The sequence below is a fragment of the Catharus ustulatus genome, chromosome 5, assembly GCF_009819885.2.
Source record: "Catharus ustulatus isolate bCatUst1 chromosome 5, bCatUst1.pri.v2, whole genome shotgun sequence".
NCBI classification, from domain to species: Eukaryota; Metazoa; Chordata; class Aves; order Passeriformes; family Turdidae; genus Catharus; species Catharus ustulatus.
The window spans coordinates 64,336,471-64,362,751 of record NC_046225.1 but is presented as its reverse complement, the minus strand read 5'-3'; the positions used below and the strand labels follow the sequence as shown (position 1 = coordinate 64,362,751).

General features: G+C 38.2%; 1 protein-coding gene across 1 annotated transcript in view; it reads right to left on the bottom strand.

Moving 5' to 3' along the window:
* Nucleotides 1-25,142, bottom strand: part of SORCS2 (sortilin related VPS10 domain containing receptor 2) — a 594,699-nt gene extending 569,557 nt beyond the window's left edge. Inside the window, exon 1 of the mRNA XM_033061451.1 lies at nucleotides 25,119-25,142. Within this exon, the coding sequence (XP_032917342.1) occupies nucleotides 25,119-25,127 (9 nt within the window). The 5' untranslated portion in view covers nucleotides 25,128-25,142. The remainder of the gene's footprint in view (nucleotides 1-25,118) is intronic.
* Nucleotides 25,143-26,281: the final 1,139 nt, after the last annotated feature.

Below are 26,281 nucleotides of genomic sequence, written 5' to 3'. Positions count from 1 at the left end.
CAGGATAAACACACAATTTTTAAAGCCAGAGTGAAAAAAAATAATTTAACTTCATGTCTGGGTGGATTTCTCACTGATAGCCATTACAAAAATGCCTCTCCCAGAGGAAGGTCCCTGTGTGATTTTAGAAAAGGGTTTCTCAAATCTCACTGGGGAACAGGCCATTGTCAGAGCTGAGACACCAGACTAGAGACACAGTATTTTGACACACATGGCAATTCTCATGTTCATATACTTCACTGTTCACTAAAGTGATAGTTCATTTAAACTAGGACATTAGTTATCTTCAGCAACCTGGCAGAGATAAAACAAATATCAGCAATTTTATCTTTTTTTTACCTATTGTCAATCAGTAAGAGGCCCAGAGCTGCATCAGCCTGTTAAGGAGATTATATGTTTAAACTGCCTGCAAGACCAGGACAGGATTCACTGATGAGGCTGGACTCTTCTGGTCCTAAATTACTAAATACACATTGTACCTGAAAAGCAAAGTGTTTCAGGATTTTTACAGTAGGACCACAATCTCCATTCAAGAAAGGCAACATCAGTTATGCTTGAATATCCATCAGTCTGATTCTGCATGCAAGGCACATACATAGAAAGAGCTCTACACCTTCATGTCTGAGCCCACAAAAAGTGATGCAGTGATGCTTGAAAGCACCTGAGCCACTGGCAAGACATCTGTGCTTATAAAAAGCAAGAAAATAATAAATTCATATTAATTTTTTGTTTGATCATAATTTGAATTTCATATTAGTTATGTTTGTTCAGATTTAGAAGCATCTGTCATCCAAAACCACCAATCTACATTCTATTCATCACAAACCATTTAAATCCATTGTGCAACAACCTGAAGCAACAGCACAGAATTTAAAAGTGCTACAATTAAAAAACACAACTCAGCATTTTCAGTCCAAATTAATGGTCTTCTGAGGGCTTTTGTTGTTGTTTCTTCATTATTGTTTATATCCAACAGTGAGCTGCTTTTGTTGGCTCAATTTCCCTATGGTGGTCGGTTTATTTTATGTACTTATAATACAGAGAATACAGAAAAATACAGAGAAGGTGTTACTGGGAGTAAGAAGAAATAAATACCAAATAAAGCAAAAGACCATTGACAGTCACAGACTGGTTAACCATGTAACTGAACACGAGGCTGCAGTGCATGGGATTTCCTGCAGAGTAACTTAGCATTTCAATATAGGGAAGAGCATTTCAATTCAGCTTTAACTGCTGAGTAAGCCTTGTGCCACTAAGGAATTACTGAAAACATAATTTCAGTCTCCTGCCACTGAATCTTTCTTCTATTTCCCATCTTGTCACAGAAATTTCTATCTTTGAATAGTGAGACTGTTTGAAAAGTAAAGAAAGCCACGCTGTTGCCTTTGAACTACTGACAAGTTGCAGCTATGGAGATTGTCACAGATTTTAATGATAATTTGAATTACCATGTAGAAAACCTTAAATAATTGTTACTTTTGTTTTGCAATTGTATTATTTACTTAGTTATTTTTCACTGTAGGCATGCACTGTTATTTTCTCTTTACTGACAGAAATTAATTAAGAACTTATTTGAGTAATACACAATTGTTTGGACTCTTCAGGGTCTTAGAGTTAGACTCCTGTGAATAGCATCTGTCTTGTTAAATGTCTACTTCTTCGTAACTTCTGTAAAAATGAATTATAAATTCATATTAACATAAATTCAAAATTATTTATAAATTCAGAATTATAAATTCTGATCCATCCCAAATGCTTAACATAGAATTTGAAGCTGTTTTATGAAAAGTAAAAATATTCAGTCTGATGTATACCTGAACAAAAATATCAACTCATATTTTCTCTACAAAACTTCCTAATTGATAAGGAAGGCTTTCCTAATCTAAAATTAGCCAACTAATCTGATTGTCTCTTATTCCTGTTGTCACCAAGTTTTTAATTAGTAGATCTGATCATCCTATCAACAGTTTGAGAGAAAACCAACATTTTCTGCTCTTTAAAACAGGTCAATTTCTCAGCTTGGCATTAAATAATTATTGAATGGAACTATCTGAAAAGTCCAAAATAAGACAGCATTTTTTTGTATCTGCAGAAAAAACTAAACCTGTATTCTAGCCTCAGTAATTAATGGTTTAAAACACTTACTCAGTGACTGCAGTGGTTTGACTACTGAAAATATTAACAGTATAATAATAAACCTCTATGGAAACCTCTATGGAATAAAAATAACAAAAAGTAACTAAAAGTATTTTTAACAATATCATAACTTATTAAATATTCATGTTTTAAATGTAGGAGGTTTTTTTGATGAATTTTCAAAAGAAAATACCTTTAACTTAAATTTTAAAAATAATTTTAAATTACTTGGCTTTTATTCTACTTTCTCATTACAAGCCAGTTTGATAAATAACTTAATAGAATTGATTTTTCATTATCACAAAGGCCAAGAAAGAGGAAGAAGCACATTTTCACACAGTATAAACATGACCATATTCCTGGGGCCTCAGCATGTACCTTGCTGGACCTTCTGGGAGTCTGAAGCAACAAGACATGGACCAAAATAATAACAAGCTGGGAAAAAAAAGAGAGATATCGTGTAAGAGACCAAGGTTCAGCAAAGACAGATCTTAACACAAGAAAATGCTCATATATATATATATATTTAAAAAATCTATATTGAAGAAGAAGTAAGTAGTCCCAGAAAATTTTTAAAAATGGAGAAAATTTCAAGGTGGTCAACAGCAGTGAAACATCAAGGCATATTTGCCATATGGGCCTTTATCACAGAATTGTCTGAGCTGGAAGGATCATGGATCATGGAGTCCATCTCTGAAGTGAATGACCCACTCAGGGATTGATGCCACAACCTTGGTCTTAGTGCCATGCTCTGCCCAACTGAGCAAAAATCAGGTCAGTGTGTGGAGCACATGGGAAGTGCTTTCTGGCTGCTGCACAAAGTGCCAAATGTCCAGCAGCTTTTTCGTGGTATGCATTCAATTCATACTGGAGATCTTTACGGTGCTGAGGGTAATTCATGGTTGCAGACATTCTTATTAGGGATTGGGGCATACTTGTTAGATACCCACAGTGAATCTTATGGTTTCATTTCCTCTGAAAGCAATTTAGGTCATTCAAACTGTGACTGCTCTATGATGCAAAGAAATGCACAGTAAGTGTTGACAACTGGGAGATCTGCTTCAAAAATACTCTTTTGCTTCAAACTGGGCTGGCAGTGAATCCACCAATGACACATTGGAACCTGCATCTTCCTTCCACCCAGGCCATCAGGCTGGTCCTGCCACATGGCAGGATGTCACAGGAAGAAGGGAAGGAACACTTCACGTACTACACCACACAGAGACTTAACTCCTAATTTCAACTGCTGTGAGATGGGAGCCCTTTACATTGAGGCTGTGTGTTCCTGTCTTGGAACTGGTAACATTCATCCCGACATTTCCTGAACTGATCTCTTGGAAGCCATTCATAATATTTGTGTGTGTAATTAAACACCTTTGCACAGTTCCAGAGGAGTAAGGCAATACTAATCTAAAAACAAAAATCCTCTTTTCTTACGTACAGGTAGATGAAGGAATACATAGAAGCAGTAAGACAATATTGGTCTGCACAACAAGCAGTATCTGCAGGGTGGAAACCAACGACACAAAAGTATGGGCTGTATTTACAATAAGGTTCCACTTACAAATATTTTTTAAAGGGTAAATGAGCATAATGTTATAAAGATGGTGTAGATTTCTATGTATAAAATTTACATACTAAGGCTGACAATACCATTAGAAGATTTAATCTCTAATTAAAGGCAATGATAATAAACAACCTACTGGATTGTAATTGCTGATTTTCCTTTTTACCTAACTATCTATGAAGTGTTTTATTAACCCTCTGTATGATCCTGAATATAACTTATGATCACAACATGGATTTCTGCTTTTTTTGCATCCCATCCACTTGACAATTTCTCTTGCCTAAAAAAAAACCATTTTAGACACTGCTTAGAAGCAGGTGTTATCAATAAACTATGTTATCCTGTTGGAAGAAAACCAAAGTTTATTGCAGTTCTCCTCTATATTAAGCACTTTGCCACTTGGGAGGGCAACATAGCTTACAGAAAAAAATGTTTCAAAGCAGTTTAAAATTAGTTCCTTGTTTCTGCTATTATAGTTTGCTGGCACTCTTCCTTTCTCTTTTCCTTTCTCTATGTTCCCTTTGGGACAGATGGAGTGAGTAACAGTGAATAAAATGATACAATTAAATTAAATGCAGCAAGCTTCAGCAAGCACAGTTCCTGATCCTGCAAGATGCCAAGTACTCTCAAGTCAAGATAAGGTACTTAGAGCTCTACTCTGAATGAAACAAGCATAAAAGACTTGTACAAAACTCATTAATATGGAGCAGGCACCAAAGAAGGGCTTGTCTTCCCTTACCTACAGGGCTACTCCTGAATCACTTAAATGGTCAATTACCCAGGTCATCAGTGCAATATCAATTTCCATTTTTGACTCCCATAGTCCTAGGAAAATCAATGACTAGACCATTGGTGCATATTGGTTTCCACACACTTTGATGCTTCCTTTTCCCAAACTGCTGAAGCCAAAAATTGATATTACATTATGCTCTTTATAGGATGCCTAATAATAAAATACGTTTTCAATGAGCATGGTCATACCCCATTGTTTTATTTATTTTTTCATAAAGCCAAGTAATGATAAGGGTGTGACTAAGGATAACTCCACGGGCCACATTCAAAGCAATGCCTGGTTTTTATGGCATTTACAAGCAATGGCTTTTCACTTTTACACCACCATTCATATGTGGATTTCAAAGCCCTTGACAGACACCAATAATACCTCCCAGTTAATCAAACAATTAAAGGGAGACAGAGGAATCACAAACAGTGGAGTGGAACACAGCAGCTGGTTAGCAGCACAGAGCTATGCTTTTCGATGGCGAAGCTTAGAACAGTACTCATGTCTAACTGTCTAACTTGGAACCAATTTAAAAGTCCCCAAACCCATAAAAATTCACTTCCACTGAAATTAATTAGACCACTTGCAAAAAACAGGAGTAAGGTGTTATCCTTGCAGAGTGTGAGTGTGTCAAGAACACTAAGGCTAGTATTCATTCTCAAATCAAAATTTTATCTCAAATCAAAATCAAATTTCAATCAGTTGGAAGGACAGGCAGGCTTCTAGGTACCAGAATCATAACCTAAGGAAAAAAATTTTACTCAGTTTTCTCCATGCTACAAGTCAATCCATTAACCCCACATAATTTAAAGAAAACTATTAAATCCTTAAAAATACAGAAACTTTAAAGAGTTATTTAAAAATCATCAGACCAAAGAAAATGTATTCAGGAATCAAAATTCTTCATACTGCAATTAAATGGACCCATAACTCCAGCACACAGTTTGAGATCAGTACAGTTCAACTTTTTTTTCTGGCTCTTTTATCACTTTATGTCCCTCTGCTCTTTTATCACTTTATGTCCCTCTCTTTATCACATAAAAATATACTAGTAATAGAAGTCAAACTGAATTTTTCAGAATTATGTGCATAGATACTTCCTTTTCAGCAAACAAAACAATAAAATCTATTATCTATTAAGTAGTTTCAACAAAAAATTAAAGATGATAGATTATGCTTTAGAATGATCTCTCTTAGCTATTTGTCAGGTGTCACCAAGTTATCATAATCTACAACAAAATGAAACATCAAAAAAAGCCTTAATCTAATAGGACTGTTATATTTGATATAGACATCAGGTTACTGCTGGCCATCTATTAACCTATTTTGTGTGCAGGATTACACTGTAAAACAGTTTTCCCAGGATTATCACAGACCAAGAATTTTCTGTCAGAAAATTTGCTATTGGAAGAGACCTTTCCTTACATGCATATTTTGTCTAGAAACTCTAGCCTATTAATTTCAGAAGGATTGAAGTTCCTCTCGTGAAGCTCCACTCTGCTACTGACCATCACAAAAAAAAGGGTTACTACAGACAGCAATGTGGCTGCACATAAAGGCACAAGTGCCCTGCATTGTGCACTTCTCTTCATAGACTTCAGGCATTGCTGCTGACTCTCCTCCCTTCCACACACTTTAAGCCAGTTTCCAAACAACAGAGCTGGGAACAGCAATGTTTGCACCAGACATGCTGCCTGGGTGCGCTCTAAATTTTGGGTTGAGACTAACAAAATCATATAATTAACTTTCACACAACAGTCCACTAAAAGTTCACCACAAATACTGAGTCTCTGTTGCACTTGACAGGGCCCACTTCTGCAGATAGGTACAGTGAGACATCAAAATCCAATGACTTGATGGAGGTCACGAAGATAACAAAGCTGAAAAAACCCATATCTGCTGTCATCAAGTCCCATGATTTTCTGCAAGACCAACATTACCTTTCTAGTTGCATATAACAACAAATCCCTTATAGATCACGTCCTGGAACTTCACAAGGAATAATGAGACAAGTGGGGGCAGTAACAAAGTAAAACTTAAAGCTCTCTGAGTTTCAACATACCTGCTGTATGTTCATAGGAGTTCTATCAGAGCAAAACTGAGCAAAGGATAAGTTAATATAAAGCTGAAAATAGTATTTTTTTTAGAAATACCATCACCAGAGTAATTCAAATCATAGCTTTATACTCTCAGTAGGTAAAAATCCTTGATGTTGTTTTAATGAGAAGGGTGAATTCTGAAAAATAATTGCTGGGAACTAATACTTTTAAAAGTTTCAGCCCATCCTGAGCTGCCTCAGATGTAGGCTTTCAGTTTGGGAAAGGTAAAGAAATCAGCTAACACAGCTCACACTTTCCTTAGCCAATGGTCAGAAATTGCTGGGGCAGATACTGTGCGTAGGAGCAAAAAGAGGCTCTTCAGGCATTTACCACTGCTGCAGCACCACAGCATGTCCTGACGGTACCCACAGCTGCACAGACCAGGAGAAAGCAGTAACAGTGCTCTTCCACCAGTGAGCTCCTCTGGCCCTGCCCTTGGAGTGGGCATTATGGCTGCTCTGCTCTAGCCTCGTGGTTGGCAACACAACCACAACTGTTCACTGGTTTCTGAACTCTTCCACAGCTCTTCCAGCTGCCTTTGTAAGAAGCTGCAGGGAAACAGCATCCTTTTGGAAAAGGAAACAAAGGAAGCTTTGCCAGAGACAATTCTAGTGGCAGTGAAGCTGGCTACAAAAGAATCTCAACAGACTATGGCAGCAGTCCACATCAGTTACTTTTCTTAATTATAGCTCATAAATTTTGTGAGCACTTTACACGAACATTAATTGGAAGTCAAGGGTTCACAGTACCCTCCAGGAGTACACTACAGAAGACACAGAAAGTCTTCCACCAAGTAACATAAGGATTTCAGTCTCCAATAAAGCCCTGTGGTTTCATTTTTATTTTGGGAGGAGGGAAGGGAAAGGAGCCAAGATACAAGCAGAATCTTATGAGCAAATACAGATTCTTCTCCCCTGTCTTGCCCCATTAACTGTAACAAGGCTCTCTAGCCTCTCTCCTCCACATTACTTTAATTCAATCCCAGTTTCCAGTCACCATTGCTAGCACTTCCATTTATAATACAAGTTAATTTAAGTCACTCTCTGGGAGCAGTACAACACTGAGGACTTCCATTTTCTCTCAGTGTTAAACAACCAATGTAGTTAGACAGAAATTCCAGCTATAACATTTTGCATTTTTACAGTATTGTTCACTTTCAGATGCTGTTTTACTTAGAGGCTTACCCAATATGAGGCCCTGGCGTGCTGTATGCTAAACAGTTAGTTAAAATTCACTTCCTGAGCCAAAAGGTTTGCAGTCTAAATAGGGAAAGAATGGCAGAGGAAAACAAACCAGTGACTTTTACACATTATCAAGGCAGCAGTACGGTCAAGTCCAGAAGCCAGCTCAGACTTCCACGTGGGACCATGCTGTTATTCAGGCACTACCTGAGCTCTATGACATTTCCAAGGATAGATAAACCCATGGCAATCAGGAGGAGAGACAACTCAAGGACTAACATAAGAGCTAAAACATCTTCTGTGAAAGTGCACAGAATAACTTCCAAACCTCACACTTCTTTCCCATCTCCATTTTACACCTCTCCTACACTTCAGAAGGACATCATGTCCAGAGGTAAAGACTTGTTATAGAATGGGATAATTATGGAATAGTCAGTTTGAAAAAGACCTCTTTAGATCAACCTCTTCCTCAAAACATGATGAATTCCAAAGTGAAACTGGGTTGCCCAAGGACTTAACAAATTACAGTATCTGCAAGGGTGGAGACTCCACAATCTCTCCAGATAATCTATTCCGCTACTTAAATATTGACCCCTCCCTGTAAAATAAAACTACATCATATCTAAGAAATTTGACTCATGCCTTTAAATTCCTATGCAGAAACTTGTATCCATTACATCTGGCCCTTCTGTGCATTTCTAATTCCGTTCTCATTCTATCTCTCCTAGAGGTAGTGGAAGACTGCAGTTAGATCCTCCCTTAGCCTTAACTTCTCCAGTATAAACAACCACAGTGCTCTCAACTTTTCCTTGCACTGCCTTCATTTTCCTATGCTGCAGTTCTCTAACCATCTTACTCCCTGCTGGACTGCTCCAGTTTATTCCTCTTTCTCTTGCACAGCAGGTCTAAATTGAACATATGTCTCTACATGGGGTCTTATAAGTAATGAGCAGAGGGAAATAACCACTTGACCTGCTGGCTACAGACTTGACAATGCTGCCCAGTATGCAACTGGCTTTCATTGCTCTGAGTACGTTCCTGCTGACTAATGATCACCTCGCTGCTCACCAGGACCCCCCAGGTGTCTCTGCAGCATCACTTTCTAGACACTTGGCCCCCTGCCGGCAGTAATCTGTCTTGGCAGAACACTGCCTTTATACTGTAAACATTATTAGGACTCTACCAGCCCATTCCTACAATCTGTTGAGGTCCCTCTGTATGGAAGCTCTGCCCCAGCCTGGCATACCCACTGCTCTCCTTCCACACACACAGTTGTGCTTTATTCATTAACTTTCTGAGCATGCATGTTGCTGCCTTTAGGCTAATGTATTGAAACAGGCTACCCTGGGGAAGGGGTTAAGTCACCATCCCTAGAGGTATTCAAAGACATGTAGAAGTGGTGCTTAGGAACATGGTTTAGTGGTGGACTTGGAAGTGCTGGTTTGACTGTGGGATACGATGATCTTACAAGTCTTTCCCAAACTAAATGATTCTATAATTCCATAAACCTATGAAGATATTGAACAGTATCGGACCAATCACTGATTGCTCAGGAAGATCACTTGTAGTTACCTGCCAGTTTTATTCCAAACTATACAGAAGTCTCTGAACAAACAATTCAATTTTTCAAAACTACCCAATTCATGTCTCACCAGTTTAGCTACAAAGATGCTGTGGATGATGTCAGAAGCCTTGTCAAGGTAACCAACATTCACAGCTATTCCTTTGCAACAGAGCATTCATTTCATTCTAGAAAGCAATTAATTGGTCAGGCATTGTTTATCCCAGTAAATCAGGGCTGTTCTGAGCTATCTTCTTGCTCTTCAAATAACTTGGAAGTAGCTTTCAACATTACTTCCTCCATAATCTCTTCAAGGACTGAGAGATGCTACCAAGCCTGCAGTTCACATAGTTCCCCTGCTTGCATTTTTGTAGAACCTCACTAATTTAATACACCTGTGGAACAATCAATTGGATGCAAAGTAGAAGCAATTAGAATGAAAAACAGCCCAGTGGAACATACAACTATAAAATCCTTACAATGTTTCCTGTGCCTGATGCAGCAACAGAGGAAGGAAGAATTCTGAATTTCCTGAGCTGACACCTGCTGTGTGGATTTTCCACATGGAATGCTATTTGAAGCCAAAGTACACAATTATCAAAACAGAGCTATTAACTGCCAGATCTTTTCCATGGTGTCATACAGGAGGACACTATAATCAAGCATTTATCTGGCTAGAACAGAAACAAGACAAGATGTTTCTGCTTATTCACTTCTCTTGTAGACTTAAAGATGCTTCTTTAAAATCTCTCTCATGTTCATTAAAAAGTCAAGAAATATGTTTAAAATTGCAGAAAGGAAACTGGATTCTCATCTCAGAGGATTATTTTTTTCTTTCAGAAGTCCAGCTCCTCTTAAACAACAGAATAGCTCCTACTGCTTCCAGTATGTTCAGTTAGACTAAGCCATTGATTGCCCTGACTACATGACTAATATGAAGGAAGAGTAGAGACCAGCATATATTCAATCTGAAGTTGTTCTGAGAGCCAGAAAAAACAACTTTCCTCTAGAAAACAACCTGTAATTCAAAGTTAACAACTATTTGATAATCAAAACCATTTGTATTACAAGGAGGGCACTTAAGCACAGTTTAGAGACAGAAGTAACTGGAAAACGTTATAGTTTTCACCTCAATAAATTAAAGATGTTTATTTTAGTATAAACACAACTTCAGTGAAATATTTTCTGGAAAATTTGAAGTACATAAGAAATCCTCTTTCAGACCCAAACTACACTTCAGAGCTGCAAGTGTGTCTGCCTCTCTACATAACACTTCTGCCTCAGAATTCACACAGCATTTGACACTTTTGGTTTCTTTGCTACAGATCTTTACTAGGCATTTCAGCCATCTTTAGTTTATGAACCACTTTTTCTCTTAGACCCTTTGCAGGACTACCAATACTAAAAAATAAAAAAATCAGAAATGGATGGCCAGGGAGTGACTGTTCCTTTCACAGGCTAATTCATGTTAGTCTAATCTAGATAATTAAAAAAAAACCAGTAACATGTACAAAATTAGTCACAATTTAGTACAGAGCATGACATTTTAAATAGCATGGGTCACCCAGAAGCCAAATATTATTGACTTTACATGACATTTATTCTTTTCAATGCCCAAGTTGATTTAGACAGTGGGGCTTGATCTTTGTAATGTAGTACCTTTTCTTCCCCACAAATCTCTTTGTGATTTAAATGGGATTAATGAATGCTATTTTGAAGTATTATGCATGAATATTATGACATCCTTGTGCTACATATAATCTAGTTAACACCTGTGTAGTTTACATCTGCTTCTTTGAGTTTCTGAGAGTTTACATGTATATTTCTATGGTACAAAACTAACAAATGAAAAATAAATTTTCAGCAGCTGTCTGGAGCAGTTACTGCCCTAACATTGCCTTAGGCAGTGTCACTGCCCTAGAGCTGCATGTTGCCATTGCTTGGCAGGAATAACTCCCTTTGCATTAGAGCCAAGAAGTGAGAATATGTGAGTCCTCATTTCCTCAGGACAAGGTCAAAGCTCACCTTAAACCATGCCTGTCTTGGCTGGGGCTACAGTGGCTGATTTTGCACCACACTGCACACTTAGCAACCTGATGCTCTGCATGAGCCATGTCAGCCTCCAGCTGAAGAGTGTCTGTCCCTCCCTTCACCCACCTTCTGGATAGCAGGGCTGCCCACACCTCATCAGCATCTACACAGGCTCAGCACAGATTCAAACAGAAGTTCAACTGTGCCCTTTTAGTTCAAACCAAAATTGCACATTTTGGTAAAAAACTTCATGCTAAAATAAAAAAAAAAGGAGGTAGAGTAGTTCTCATGCACAAGCTAACATTTCAAAAAGTAGAATGATAATTACTTGTAAATACTGCCTTTAAAACAAACAAAACTATGTCTTCTATAGAAAAGTAGGCTGTGTAGATACCATATGCCATTACAATTTTCACATGTTAGTTATCATATAGTTAGCACAAGTCCCTTTCCCTACTGTGGAAAGATCCCTAAGCCCTTTAGATCATAGCCCTGCATAATTTTCAGCTATTTAAAATAAGGCAGAAGTGCTGAGTTTTATTAACTCACAGCAAAAGTGCTTTTCATTCCCATTACACTGGTGTAGGCAACCTGCATCACAAGCCATGCTGCAAAGTTGCAGAACAAAATGAGCCCATCTGTAATGCTGGAAGTTGTTCTACTTCAAAATAAGACCTGAAGTATCACTGAACAAGTGAAATGGAAGTTCAGGTAATGGTTCACATTCATGGTTGCAGGAAGAATGTCTTTGTTATCAATTATTTACAGAGGCTTGTTCCTATCTCCTGCCACAGACAAAGGCCTCCAAACCTTTGCAAGTAGAAGAAACAAGCAAATGTTCTTCCTTTCCTTCACTGCAAAGCTGGATGTCTCAGCTGACTTTTCCAGGGGACGCTTTGAGGGCACCAGCACAGGGCAGAGCACTGGACACAGTGCTGCCATTACCAAGGGCTGTAGGGATGACTTTAAATAATAATCATAGAATATACTGAGTTGAACAGAGATCATTGAGTCCAACTTCTGGCCCTACAAAGGACATCCCCAAGAGTCACACCGTGTGCCTGACAGCATTGTCCAAATGCTTCTTGAGCTCTGTCAGCTGGCACTGTGACCCCTTTCCTGGGGAGCTGTTCCAGTGCCCAGACATCCTCTGAGTGAAAAATGTTTTCCTGATATCCAATCTAAACCTCCCCCAAGTCAGCTTCATGCCACTTCCTCAAGTCCTGTCACTGGTCGTGAAAGTGAAGATTGGTACCTGCCGCTCTGTTTCCCCTCAGGTGGGAATTTGTAACTGCAATGAGGTCTCCCCTCAGTCTCCTCCAGGCTGAACAAACCAAGTGATCTCAGCCCCTCCTCACACAGATTCCCCCGAGGCCCTTCACCATCCTCGTGGCACTCTTTCACTCACTACCTAATGGCTCAATGCCTTTTTAAAATTGTGGTGCCCAAAACTGCAACTTGACCCAAATTACCATGCCCAGCTAGGCACAGCACTACATTCTTGTCTATGCTATATCTGACCTGAGAATAAACGCAGCATTTTGCCTACAAGGCTGCCAACTTTTATAAATACAAATTTCATTAAGAAAAGATTCCTAAATTAAATATGACAACTAAAATTTCTGCGGAGAAAGAAAGCCCACAAAACATTTTAAAAAGAAACAAAGCTTTTAAAGAAATTTCACATTAGAACTCAAGTTAAGTGAAAGAAAAATAAGCTGACTAAGCCATACAGTCCTCTGTAATGGCTGAATTGCTTTCAAGTGAACCTTTCATGACAGCATTTGACATAACTAGGAAGTTCTGCATTTTAATTAAACATTCAGGACTTGAATAAATATCAAAAGATGTCTATCTATTTATTTTATGTAATTGCTAAAATTTATACGAAAGAGGTAGAATATTAATTTAGGTTCTGGCTTGCATGCTGTAAAAGTGCTGAGAGACTCAGCTGCCATTTAACATCAAGAAGTAATTCCACACAGAGATACTGACAGCGAGCACAATGATGCTTCTGGACTTGTTGTTGTTGTTACATAATTCAGAAAGAGACACCCATTCTTATTAAAAAAGTTGGAAACTTTGCTCACTGAAATTTTTCCATTGCATTTCCAAAATGGAACAAGTACTGTCTAATTTCTATACAAAAACAATTGTCACTAGACTTCATAAATGTTATGCTGCTTTATAATTTCTTTATTTAAGAAATATGACAAGGAGAGAAATTTGACAGTGAGTGACCTCAACCTTTGCCTATATCTACAACTAATTATTTTGGAACTTTGTTTTTTAGGTGTCTTCCATGGACTACAAAGAACACAACACTAGTGGGTGGCATATAACATTCTTCTGTTGTAAGATATTGCTGGAACCATTAACAAAATCAATTAACACAAAGCCAGATCAGAACCTTGTGAAAAACTGAGGTCTGTTAGAAGTCAAATAAATCACTCAAAACATAAATTTGTGGACAAAATAAGAATGTCAAATGTTTTTGCTTCTTATCCAATACATTCCATACAAATAAAAGAAACTTAGTGGTTTTGTGAAATGCTTTAAGACAACCAGCATCACATAGGTAAAATGAACTTTAGTTCTAGACACACAGTAAGTCAGAGCATCAAGAGAAAGACCGGACTTGGGAGAGCCACCTCAAAAGCACCGGACACTAATAGTAAATGTTCCATTTCAATAGGTTACAATATGGCAAAATCTAAGTGGCTTTTCCAGAGACCAGCAGAAGGGAAGCCTTCTTGCCTTTGAAATCAGGACAGCATTGCATTAAGGAGAGAAGCACACAGGACACAGTATGGAGGAGGGAGATGCACCAAAACCAGTTTTCCAAAGTCTTGTTCTTGTGAATGGGTTATAAGATTTCAGTCTACAAGGAATCTGAAAGGAACTATGTTTTATAACACTTCAGGTAAAAGACACTGAACTAGCTAAACTGTTTATCAGTACTTTAAAAAAAAAAATTTAAAATCCCCAACATGATTCAAATCAATTAATTAACACGCTGAAAGTCAAATCTAATGCTGAAATCAATAAGGTGTTCTGTACAGCAACATTTGTCACACATTTGGAGTCCTTATAATAGAGTCCAAGGTGAAATCGAGTCGAAAGCGCTCTTACTTTCACAAAACAATGTAGTGACTAAGTTCTATTTTCTTCCAATATAATGAACTTCAGTCCTTTAAACAGAGGGATCAGAAAGTTTTCCTTGAAGTATGAAGCTTTTCTGGTCTCTTGTCATTCTGCTAGCAGCACTGTTCTACAAAGGGTGAATAGAGCTGTTAAATCCGTGTGTATATACATGTGACCTTCAATATGGAGTGTTTTTTCCAGCAACCATGAAGTGTCTACCATAGTGACAAGTTATTTTCTGAGTAATCTTGTGTGTACATATATATCACAGGATGATATAAGATTTCATGTAGTAATCTTACTCTGCTCAGTGGAGTTAGGGTGACATATGCTGCTTTGTGATACAGAACGGAGTAAAATTGAGTTTTCTAATATAAGTCCTGACAAAAATAGTAAGTGAAATACCAGTAGTGCCAAAGATGATGGGGCAAACAGAGCCACTATTATGGGCTTTGTAATATCTCAGACACAGTCCTTGATTTTTAGAATTAATTTCACTGGGAAATGGAATGTCTGACAAGAAACAGAGGTGATTTTTAAGAGGGCCATTGACAGAAGCGACCTCAATTTAACATATCAGCTGAAAGATAGTGCCTCTTATCATGTAGCTTCTTCTAAAATCACTCTTCAGTGACAGCATCAAATATGAGTCAAAGTCCCAAGGCAATACAACAACCACCCTATAACTTTCTGCCCCAAAAGCAAATGTACAGTGAAAAATTAACACTCTGTCACCAAGGACTTAATGGATGAATAGAAACTCATCAGGAACCACAGGTTATGCAAAAAAAGGACAATGGACAAAACTACCTCCTATCCAAAATATACTTTCATTTCCTTATCTTCCAAGAAAGAAAGCAGCATTGGACTCATTTCACAATGGATGAAGGGCATGAGTTTAAGAGATATCCTATGTCTAGAAAAGTGAATTTTCAAGAATGTCCTAGCAGATAGTTCCTACTGAGCTCAGTGAAATTTGTGTAACTAGGAGTGTACAAAAATGTGCCTAAATATAATAAAATTAGGTAATAAAAGTTAAGTAATAAAATTACTTGATTAGAGCAGCAAGTTAGATGTAACATCATAAATGAAACTGCAGATTCTGAGGGGACCAGCCCTGTGCCCATCCCTGCACTGAAGCTGATCACATCACTTGACACTCTCTTTTTTTATACTGGATTCAGCTCAGCCACTTGGTCACACTCTGATGCAAAGAACTGACAGAAAAAGATCCAGAAATTTAAGGAAGGAATTTAAAACTTGAACCTTGGTTCCATGTCATCTCTAGTTATAACATTCAGCAGCTTATGTCTGATCTTCTATTGTATTTGCTTCACAGTCCAAATATCCTACATTTCTGTGCCCTTAGGCTGCTGTACTACCACTAAAGAACCTTCTTCCCAAGACACTGCTTTTCACATTTTTAACTCCATATATAATTTCTGTCACCTCAGGAGCAGGAAAATCTCCAAAGCAGTGTTAACATCTTGGTTACCAGCTACTCATGTTTTAAATTAATATTTACAATGTTAATAAAAAATTCATTGTTTACCATGGCAACCTGTATCATACATATGCTACTGATGAGAGAACTCATTAAAAATAAATAAAAATAAGCACAGAAATGAACCATATACATTTCTGGAAACATGATACTTCCAAAGAAGATGAAAAAATTTAATCAGCTCTATTAAAAATCCAGATTTTCAAATCAATGCAAGGGAGACTGGGACATGAAATGTTGGGAGTCAATTATGAATCTTCAGTTTGCAGGGAACTTCCCCAGTTTGGGTCTGTACAGTTCTAACAGGGAGAAAAGGAATAATATCAAAATAGAATCTGGATGTAAAAATCTCAGTTTGATCCTACTTCTCTCTAACCTTTATATTCCTCTATTCCTTTCTGATATACTTATTTTATTAAAATAGAAGCTTTGGAAGAACTCTTATCTTGCCCTATTTTTTTGTCCCACCTGTTGGTTTGGTGGGACAACACGAGAAGCTTCTTTTAAAAACAAAAGCTTTCCCCACCTTGATTCCAGGAAACTCAGAAAATACCAAGCCTGGACATCTCATAAATTCTAACCCAAGTCTTTTTCTGAAGAAGACTTCTGCCTAATCATGTCTGTGGTAAAGTTTTACAGATGAAGCATGTGGTAAGGAGCAGCATCCTACCCCTGAAGCAACAGGAGCTGTCTCCAGCACCTGAAAGGCACAGATTAAGTCCCTGTGCTCTGCTGTCTGTGCTGGCTGAAGTCATACAAGCAGTTGTACAGACAAACACAATTTACCTGTACATGTGTATTCAACCCAAGAGAAAAAACTCTGCTGCAGTGTAGCCCCTCCTAGAACAGCAACACAATCAGAGCAGGTCACTCTCCTGCCTAGCAGAAATAACTCTGCTGATTTCAGAAAAATTACAGCAAGGATAAATTTAGCTCTGCACAATAAAAATGAGAAATTTACTGCAGCTGAAGAATCATCTGTACCCTATCTTTTCTGAGTAGACATAAAACATCAGGGGACAAATATTCAGTATGGTTTATTATTTTTGTTCTTATTCTTGATGCCAGTTACTGCCAAAAAATAGAAATATTTTCAGAGCTACAAAAAAAATATACTCCTATACTTCCTACTCTTCTTTAATTATGGGAAAGAGATATTAAAACACCATGAATTACTATTTTTAATATAAGATTTTTATGTGCAATGACTTTTTTCCAAACATTAATAAATCAGGAGGAAAGGCATGGTCTCTTTGCAAAACACAGAATACATTAGGTACAATTTGCTTTTATTGATTTTCAGGGGCATTTACAGAACACAAAGTGCAGTATAAAAAGAATATAGTGCTTAAATATATTCACAGGCATGTTCTTTTCATTTCAGAACTTCAGAAAAATAACAGAAGGTCTTTCCAATCTGCTGCATGCTGGCTGCCACTTCTCTGTGGCACTTGGGGCAGCATTTATTGTGAAATGCAATGGGGTTTATTTTCAATATGGTCCAAGCACCAAATATTTGATCTCCCTTTCTATTCGTTTAGATGGAATGAGTCATCCAAAGCTACAGGAGGATCTTATAGAGCATACAAAGCCTTCTTAGGCCAATTGTTTGGTTTAAAAGTCCATGTTCTGATGTTGTCTTAGGGTTCAAAACCAGAAGAACATGCTGGTAAGTATTTAGGAACTCAACATGAGACATAAGGCTGCACTTGACTCAAATCTAGATTATGGTGACCCTCACATTTCTGGCCAATTCACAAGACAGAGCACAAAATGGAAGAGTCAAGACTCAAAACACCTCCTGAAATAGCTGGATAAAACACTGACAAGAGTCAGAGTCATAAGAAATGCTGTGAAGCAGATGAGAGCAGAGCCAGGAAAAACAGACTGAAGACCAGAAGACTGAGCCAAACCAAGGCCTTAGGATGATTCTGAAAGGCAGGCTGAAAAGGGCATAAACAATTTTGCCAAAAGCCAAGCAGACACACAAACACAGGGGATGCACAGGCAGACCCAAATGAAGCAAAGCTGTATAGACAAGAGAGCAACTTGCAGGGTCTTAAACATCTTTGAGAGGCCCTTCTTTTGACATGCAGAGAGGAGCCTGTACAGCAGCTCCGATGATATGGCTGACATAGGACCTGTGGCTCACAGGATTTGTGTAGACTTATCCACTAGGACTGATATCTAAAAAGTGATTTGGGTGCCTAAAACCAGATATGTAAAGGTATCAGTATGGGAGTGGTGGAAACAGAACAGGACTTACTAAGACTTGTGCATTTCTGAACAGTGGCTGGAGGTCAGGTGGGGTATGAGTTGTCTCCGACAGGACTGCACAGGTTTAGCACCTGCCTCACTTACTTTATAACTGACATGGTAAAAAAACCACAAAACTCAGTTAGCCCAAATCATAGCTTCAGAAGTTCCATAGTGCTCTCACTGGACAAACAAAATGAAGAGTGATGGTTCCTTTATCCTTGTAGCATTTGTATGTCAAAACACTGCTTGGCTTTGAAAATATTACTGTTTCCAGCCTAATACCACCTCTATCTCACATTATATGTCATCTCAGCTTCTGTGCTTCAAGTAGTCCTCCATTCCAGAAATAAATGTAACAAATTTCACATAAAAACATGAGTTCAAGTAAAGTAGGAGTGCTTATAGGTCAAATGGAGGATTGCTATAAATTACATTCCAGAAAGTGCCTAAACCAGGTGATATTTCACCACAGGGCAGCACAGGCATTTCTAGAAGAAAACTGAGACAGTTCTACAGAGACAAGTTTCTCTAAACCAGAGGTTTATATTTATCAGGTTACCAATTTACCTTACTAGAATTTCACCTAAACATACAATGAAAATATGTATGAAAAGCAAACAAAATCTAATGAAAACACAACCACTGTAAAATGAAGCCTAATACAAATTTTCTGGAAATACAAGTGAAGAACATCTCTGAAGACCAAAATATTTATGTGCAAAAGTAGAGATCAGGTGCACAATTTCAGCTATTTGATTTGAAAATTTTGCTCATAGCTTTCAAAAAAATAATTAGAAATTTAAATACTGGTATTTCTTTATGACAACTGGATACATAACATTAACATGGACTAAAGAAAATCTAAAAAAAGAAGACACAAATAGAATCAGGTAATAGAGTTGGCAGGGTGTTAATCTCACTGCAAGGTCAGGCTTACCTATTATTTTATGTACTGGCTCTGGTTGGGATGGAGTTAATTTTCTTTATGGCAACTTATAAGATGCTTTATCTTAGATTCATGGTTAAAACACTGTTAATAACAGACTGATTTTTAGCTAAGGCTGAGCAGTGATTGTAGTGGGCCAAGGCCACTTTTGGTTTTCCCTCTATTCCCCAGTAAACTGGCTGGGGTCAGACAGGAGGCTGGGAGGAGACATGGCTGGGACAGCTGACCCAAGTTATCCAAAAGGTTATTCCATGCCATAGGCTTTGCTCAGCAGTAAAACTGGGGAGGGAATCTTTCTAAGGCAGTCATGGCTCAGACACTGCCTGGGCATGAGCCTTTAGGTGAGCAGTAGTGATTGCCTTTTTCATTTTTCTCTTCATTTATTAAACTTTTCCTTGAGAAACAAGTTTTTATTGTTTTTGCCCTTCCAATTCTATCCCCCATCCCTGCTGTGGGAGGATGTAAGAGAAGGGCTGGTGGGTGCTTTGTTGCTGGTCAGGTTCAACTCATTACTTTGAGTCACCAGAGAAATACAAATGTATCCTGTCTCTCCCGTTCACTGGCTCTGCTGGAGAAGCTGAGATTGACTTTAAGTCATCGCTTGACTTTTATCAGCATTTTACACACATTTCGTGATCTGCAGAGCCCTTACAAAGGGAGGTAATATCTGAAAAGTAAAAAGCTGGGTAAATTTGCTTTCTGCCTTGGAACTGCCCCCAGCTGGGAAATTATTCCGTACAAACCATAAGCTGTAACAACGAAATTGCCATTAATGCATAAATGTTTCCTGTGCTATGCTCTTGCTTGACCTTGCTTGTAGCTGTGCTGGCCAACTGCTAACACGACCTACATAGTTTAGCTGGAGTTTATGGAGAACTTGGCTCTGAAACACAGTTATTTGCAATGCAGAGGACCATGAGAACAGATCCTCTGAGTTTGTCATGCTGTCTTCTGGCAGAAAAGTACATCATCTACTTCACAGCTCTCAGAGTTATCTCTGAATCCTCAGCTTCTTGTTTATCCATATTTTATTCACTTGGGTTTGTACCAAAGTATTAATAATAGTTATTGAAAAACAACCAACAGTCCCAAACAGCTCCTTCTGTCCCAAATAACAGAAAAACTGTCAGATCAATGTGCAGACAGTTACTAATTTATCCACAGAGCAGTGCAGAGCTGCATGAGATAGAAGTTGCCTCGGGTACTCCAGCTTTCCAAAAGCAGCTCAGAGTTAATTAGCATGACAATGCACTGGGACACTTAAGCAGGTTTTCTAGCTGGAACAGAATTCTTTGGTACTTCCTGACTACTGTCAGCTTTCAACTAATACCAAGTTAGTCTGGGTGGATCTGTTCTACAGAGCCAACAACATTGTAAAAATAGCACAAATACACAATTCAGTATATGCGCTTAATGCAGAATGAGGAAAACTAAAGCTTCAACAGTTCATAACTGCAAGATTATTTTACAAATATTTTCCCCATGTATTCCTATTTTACTTGAAGTATTCTATGATTATTTGATTCTTACATTCCTCAGCATCTTCAAACTTGCATGTCCCATTCCAAGGAGGGAACAGATTTTTATAGCTGTAACATGACAGTAATTTTATTCATTAAGACTTTGCCAGCCAAAACACTTGGGAAATCATAAAAGAGTTATACACACATGGAAAAAGACACAATAGAAATATAATCTTTTTAAAGTGTCAAAATACAAAGTCAACAAGCAAAAAAAGGTGGTCTAATAAAAATACACACATCACTAGTCATAAGAAAAGCTATTTCTTTGAAATAGAAGAGCCTGCTTTGTTTGGTAATTATGATGAACTAAAAGAAAAGCCATGGTGGGGCAGGGATTCTCCACCTCAATGCTTTCCCACAGCACAGGCATAATTACACCCAACACCAATATCAGGGAGCAGAGCAGGAGGTGCTGGTCACACCATCTCTAGGGATGAACACAGTGCTCTTGAAGCAGTGGTCAGTGAAAAGGTGAAGTTGTTCTTGATCACAATGAGATCTAAAGGAGGATAGCTTCAGCAAAACCCAGGAATGAGTGAACAGGGATGGAAGCAGCATGTCAAAGAGATTCTTCCACTCTAAACACAGAAGATGTGGTGATGGAAAGTGAAGAGCAGAAGTTAAAACAGGAGGAAGGAGAAAAAACAACACAAGGACAAAAGTCAAGGACCAATGTGTTGTAGAGGCAATGAGAAAGAGCTCATCTGATCAGATCAGAGAACAATGCATAGAGCAGAAGCTGGCAATGGAGTCAGAAGGGAAGACTACATGGTTTCAGCTAAAGCAGAATTCCTATTTAACACCAATCAATAAAGAGCAGATTCCCTTCTTGGTATTTTATTTTATTTTATTTTATTTTATATTTTATTTTCATCTAGCACAAGAGCATTTCCAATGCTGAACCAGTAATTTTCATCCAATTTCTGATGATTAATAATACATTAACCCCAGGTGACTCATGAATCTGAGGTGACCTTTAAAACAGCAGTGAAAGTCCTTTGGGTGACAACAGTTAAAAAACTTAAAGCAGCCATGTTCTTGCTTTCTGAACAAAGTGCAAACAATGTGGATGTAGTTAAGTGTTTTCCCTCAGTTCTGTCTGTACCTGCCTGGCACAAGATTTACATTCAAATTTTATATCCAAAACCAGGACGTACACCATAGTAACAGAACCCAAATGATTTTGAGGGAAATCTGACAAAAACACACACTTGCCTTAAATGTCATCAGCCTAGGTTTAACGACATGAGCTCCTGTAACACAGTTGAAGTTGCACCTTCAGAGATGCTTGTGGAAAACAAACAAAGTGTGAAACATTCATTTTAGGGACAGGTTCAAGTCCAGCTTCAGAGACTGTGATCTTCACACAAAGTACCAAAAATGTGTTAGGCAGATTTTATTTATGGGGCAAATTTTTGAAAGCTTTTTATTCCCTCCCATTACAGCTATTTTTAGCTGAACTCCTTGTCTTCATTCTGGTCAGACTCATCTAGCCAAATCAGGATTAAATAGAGCACAGCAGTGGTTCCACAGGAGTGTTCACCCCCTCATTAATTAGGCATAAAAATACAATTAAAAGCTCTTGCTGCTTTCTAGAGTTCAATAAAAGCAAAAGACATTATTTTTAAAATTTTGTTTTACTTTTCTTTCATTCATAGCTTTTCAAAACCATAGTAGAGCATCAGCAGAATGAGAATTCCCCCTCTGTCAGCCAGCTGGGAGCTCAGGGAACAGCCTATGGGACTGCACTGGGATTCTGAGCCCTACAACATTGTGATGAAACAGAGCCCCATGCACCAGCCCAACCAACCCTGCCGTTCAGCATCCTGTCATTCACCACAAAAAATACGTCATAAGCAAAGGAGAAAGTCACACCTGAGCAAGAAATAGTCACCTCAGGTTTTTATGGTGCTACTGGCAGCCTATTTGCCACCACCTGCCCTGGCAATCCTTCACTGTACAGCACTTGCTTTGACTAATACAAATCACTCGTACACAAGGGCAGCAGAAACAAGCCCACAGCAACTAATTCATCAAAACCTAAAGAAAAATTAAGAGAGGAAAATGTAGATCTGAATGTAAAAGCACCATTCCACTGTTAGCCTATGTGCAGAGAGACCAACAACTGCTGTCTTCTTGGCAAATCTGAATGTGACCAGAGACTTGATCTCCCCTTCTGTCCAATTGTTCTGGTAAGCAGAGAGGCAACAATTTATTTTTATGAAAAAAATCTTAGAAAAATCCATGACACCATACTCAGAGAATCACAATGGATTTGACAACTCTTCTCTCAATGCCCAATAATTTTGTCTCAAGGTGGAAAGCCACATCAGCATGACAGTAAATTGTTTCTGTGCATTTGAACAGCTTGGCTCTGACTGGTAACGAAATAAAGTGAGATAGACAATGCCTGATTGACAGAGTTTTTCCATTTTCATATCTCCAGGAATGCTACAAGGCATACACAAGTGTCCCTAATAACATGAGGGCTAAGAGAACTGTAATAGATAGCCAGATTTGTAAATCCTTGGGATACCAGATGACTTATGCATTGTATTACAATAAATTGCCTCTGAAATTGTGGCATGCTGCTTTGGGGAAGGAACACTTCAGTGTCCTCCCAGGAACAGAACTTTTGTTATTCTAAATTGCACTAATTAACGCTCCTCAGAGCCCTGCGGCTATAGCTATTAGCTTTCCAACACAGCGACAACATTCTCCAGGCAACAAGATGGTTACAAAATACACCCTTCAAACTAGCTATCGAAAGGCTATGGGAACTCGAAAGTACTCTTTATAATCACAGCAAGATGTATGAATCTGTATTTTCAGCCTAAGGAGGAACCAGGCAGAATGTAAGTATTACACATTCACTCTTGGGAGAGTTTTCTTCAAATGTTTACATTAAAAATGGTAAATTCTGAATGTACAGATTAACTATTTTAGTACTGCTCTAATTAAAAGCAAACAAGGTAGTCTCCCTACACACACACACACACCCCAACCTGCATTTCAGGATTAAAAGTTTCTGAATTCAAGCACTGATTTAATATTTATTGTCCTCTGTCTGAAATGGACCCATGGAGTATATGACTCCATCTTGATAACCCTTACAGAAGAAAAATTGCTATTATTTTATACACAAGGATCAGTCCCTTAATTTGCCACCAGGCATCTTCCCAGAGCAGACTATGGAATACTGTGGCTATGTGGTCTGATCTGTGATCTTTTCTAAAGGGCAGAGGTACTAATGTTTGTCTTCACTGCTATATAGTTCAGTAACAGTCTTGCAGCTGCATTAATATTTTTTAAATTTGATTTAGGCATTTCCTGGTTACTGGCCTGAAAGGTCACTGCTAGAATATTTACAGAGATATTTTTGCTGGTTCCCCCCCTCACCCCAAGCTTGCTCCCACCACAGCTCAATATTTGGTTCTGGCTAGGATATAATATTTGATTAGAGAGGATATGATACCTTTTCCTTTCCTTCAAAACATTGATAATGAAGTTCATATCTGAAACACAAATGTAATGACATTCTGTTTGCTGCTTGAATATCAATAAAATTCATCTTAGCATTTGGAGGCAGAACAAGTTTAGGGGGTTTTTTACAGAAATAGAAGTTTTTACTGCCTTAATTTTTCACTTAAGTCTTCAAGCACAAATCTGACATTTGTGGCATTGTTCATCTTGAAGGATTATGGGTTTTTTACTGCAAGTGCAATATTAATAATAAAAGAGAGACTTAATTAGTTGATATTTTGAATTTTCAAAATATCACAGGAATTCACTTGTGCTCACTACACAACTTTCCTGTAAGGTACTGAAAGATTACTCCCCTTACTTGTAGTTGTAGAAATGCAGAAATGAGGTTAAGTAACTACCCAAGACCATGAAGTTAATCACTAGAGGAAATGGGAATGCTATCCTGACTATTTGATTCTATCACTAGCTTACAGAAACTAGAGGTTAGAGTCACTTTCAAACCACAAGCTGAAAAGTGGCAGCTGGTTCATAAAATCATATAATATTCTGAGTTGGGACCCACAAGAATCAGAATCCAATTCTTAAGTGAATGGCCTATATAGGGATGATGGTTGACTGTTCAGAATTCAGACTAAGCATTACTTATCCTCAATTCATATTCAAACACAGTATTTATGTGAAGAACTAAAGATCACTTGATATGGAGAAAACTGGAAGAGAAAAAACTGTGCTTGTTCACTATGACAGTCAACCAGGTCCAGCAACAGATGCTGACTACTCAGTAGCTGAGTTTAAAAACACCCAATTCATGAGCTGACATAGCAATAAAACCAGAACATGCTGCAACAGCCCGAGTGAAAACAAAAGACATGAAAAAGTCTTGAGTGGGACAGTACTTACAGCCAACATCAGCCATGATGCAAACAAGCTCCACTAAACTTGCATGCTCTTCTTCTGAAGCTGCAGATGTTGCTTAGTCTTGCGCCATCAGCATCTAAGCCAGCTGCAGGTTTTTCATGAAAGCTCTTCAATTTACACGACTCACAACAAAATGCATTTTCATTGTGCATTATCTTGAAAGGTTATTTGCAATAGACCAGTGAAATGTCATTTGGGGTAAATGCCTTCTAATACAAGAAGGATATTGTTCCAGACATATTAAGTCTATTATATATCCCCAATTATTGAGACACATTGGCAGTGGGTTCCTCTCAACCTTTTGTGATAAATTCTATGATTTTGTGATCAATCATTAATCAAGCACAACTTCCAAAGAAGCAGCAAAGAAATGGAAATAAGCTGAAAGAGGAATCTACATCCAAAGATGTGGCGGAAAACAACCGACAAGAAAGATGAGACAGACAGACTGCTTGTGTAGGTTTTGTAAGGAATAATCTTTTCAGGAAACATTTTAAAAACATCAGACCTAAAGATCCAATTGTCTTTTCTGTCTTTCTTTGTGGCTTTCTGTGGATATCCTTTATGGCTGTTCTTGGTTTTCTCCTTGTTCTGATTATTTCTCAGCATTATCTTAACAAATTTCCTCAATTATTTCTTCCAGTATTTCTGAGGATGAAGCTTGAGATTTGTGGCTTATCAACTTTGTGGAAAGCAGATACTGCCTACCACTCCATGTGGACAGGACATGGCACACAACCTTCCTCTTTGCTGTGCTCTGCACAGGGAAGCCATGGGACTGAACCAGTGTCACATCACAGAACAGCAAAATAAGACTGGGATCTAAATTTGCCATGGTGTGAGGCCTGTGACCTCATATACTGATTATCCTGCTTTCTGCAAGGCCGTGGCACAGCCCCAGCTCATCCCAGGCAAACCAAACTGCTGAACAAAGGCCGTGCTGGAACCTCGGTGCGCTCCGGCAAGGTTCCACCGGACTGAGAAAGGTCCCACAGGATTCTCATGTGGTGAGCCAAAAATGTCTTCCACACCTTCTTCTTCAGTAAACAGTTTAATTTTTAACTTGAATATGAGCTACTAAATTTGCATTATGGAATTTGTGTCTTTATCCTTCAGATTTCATTTGGAGAGTGCACAAACGCATG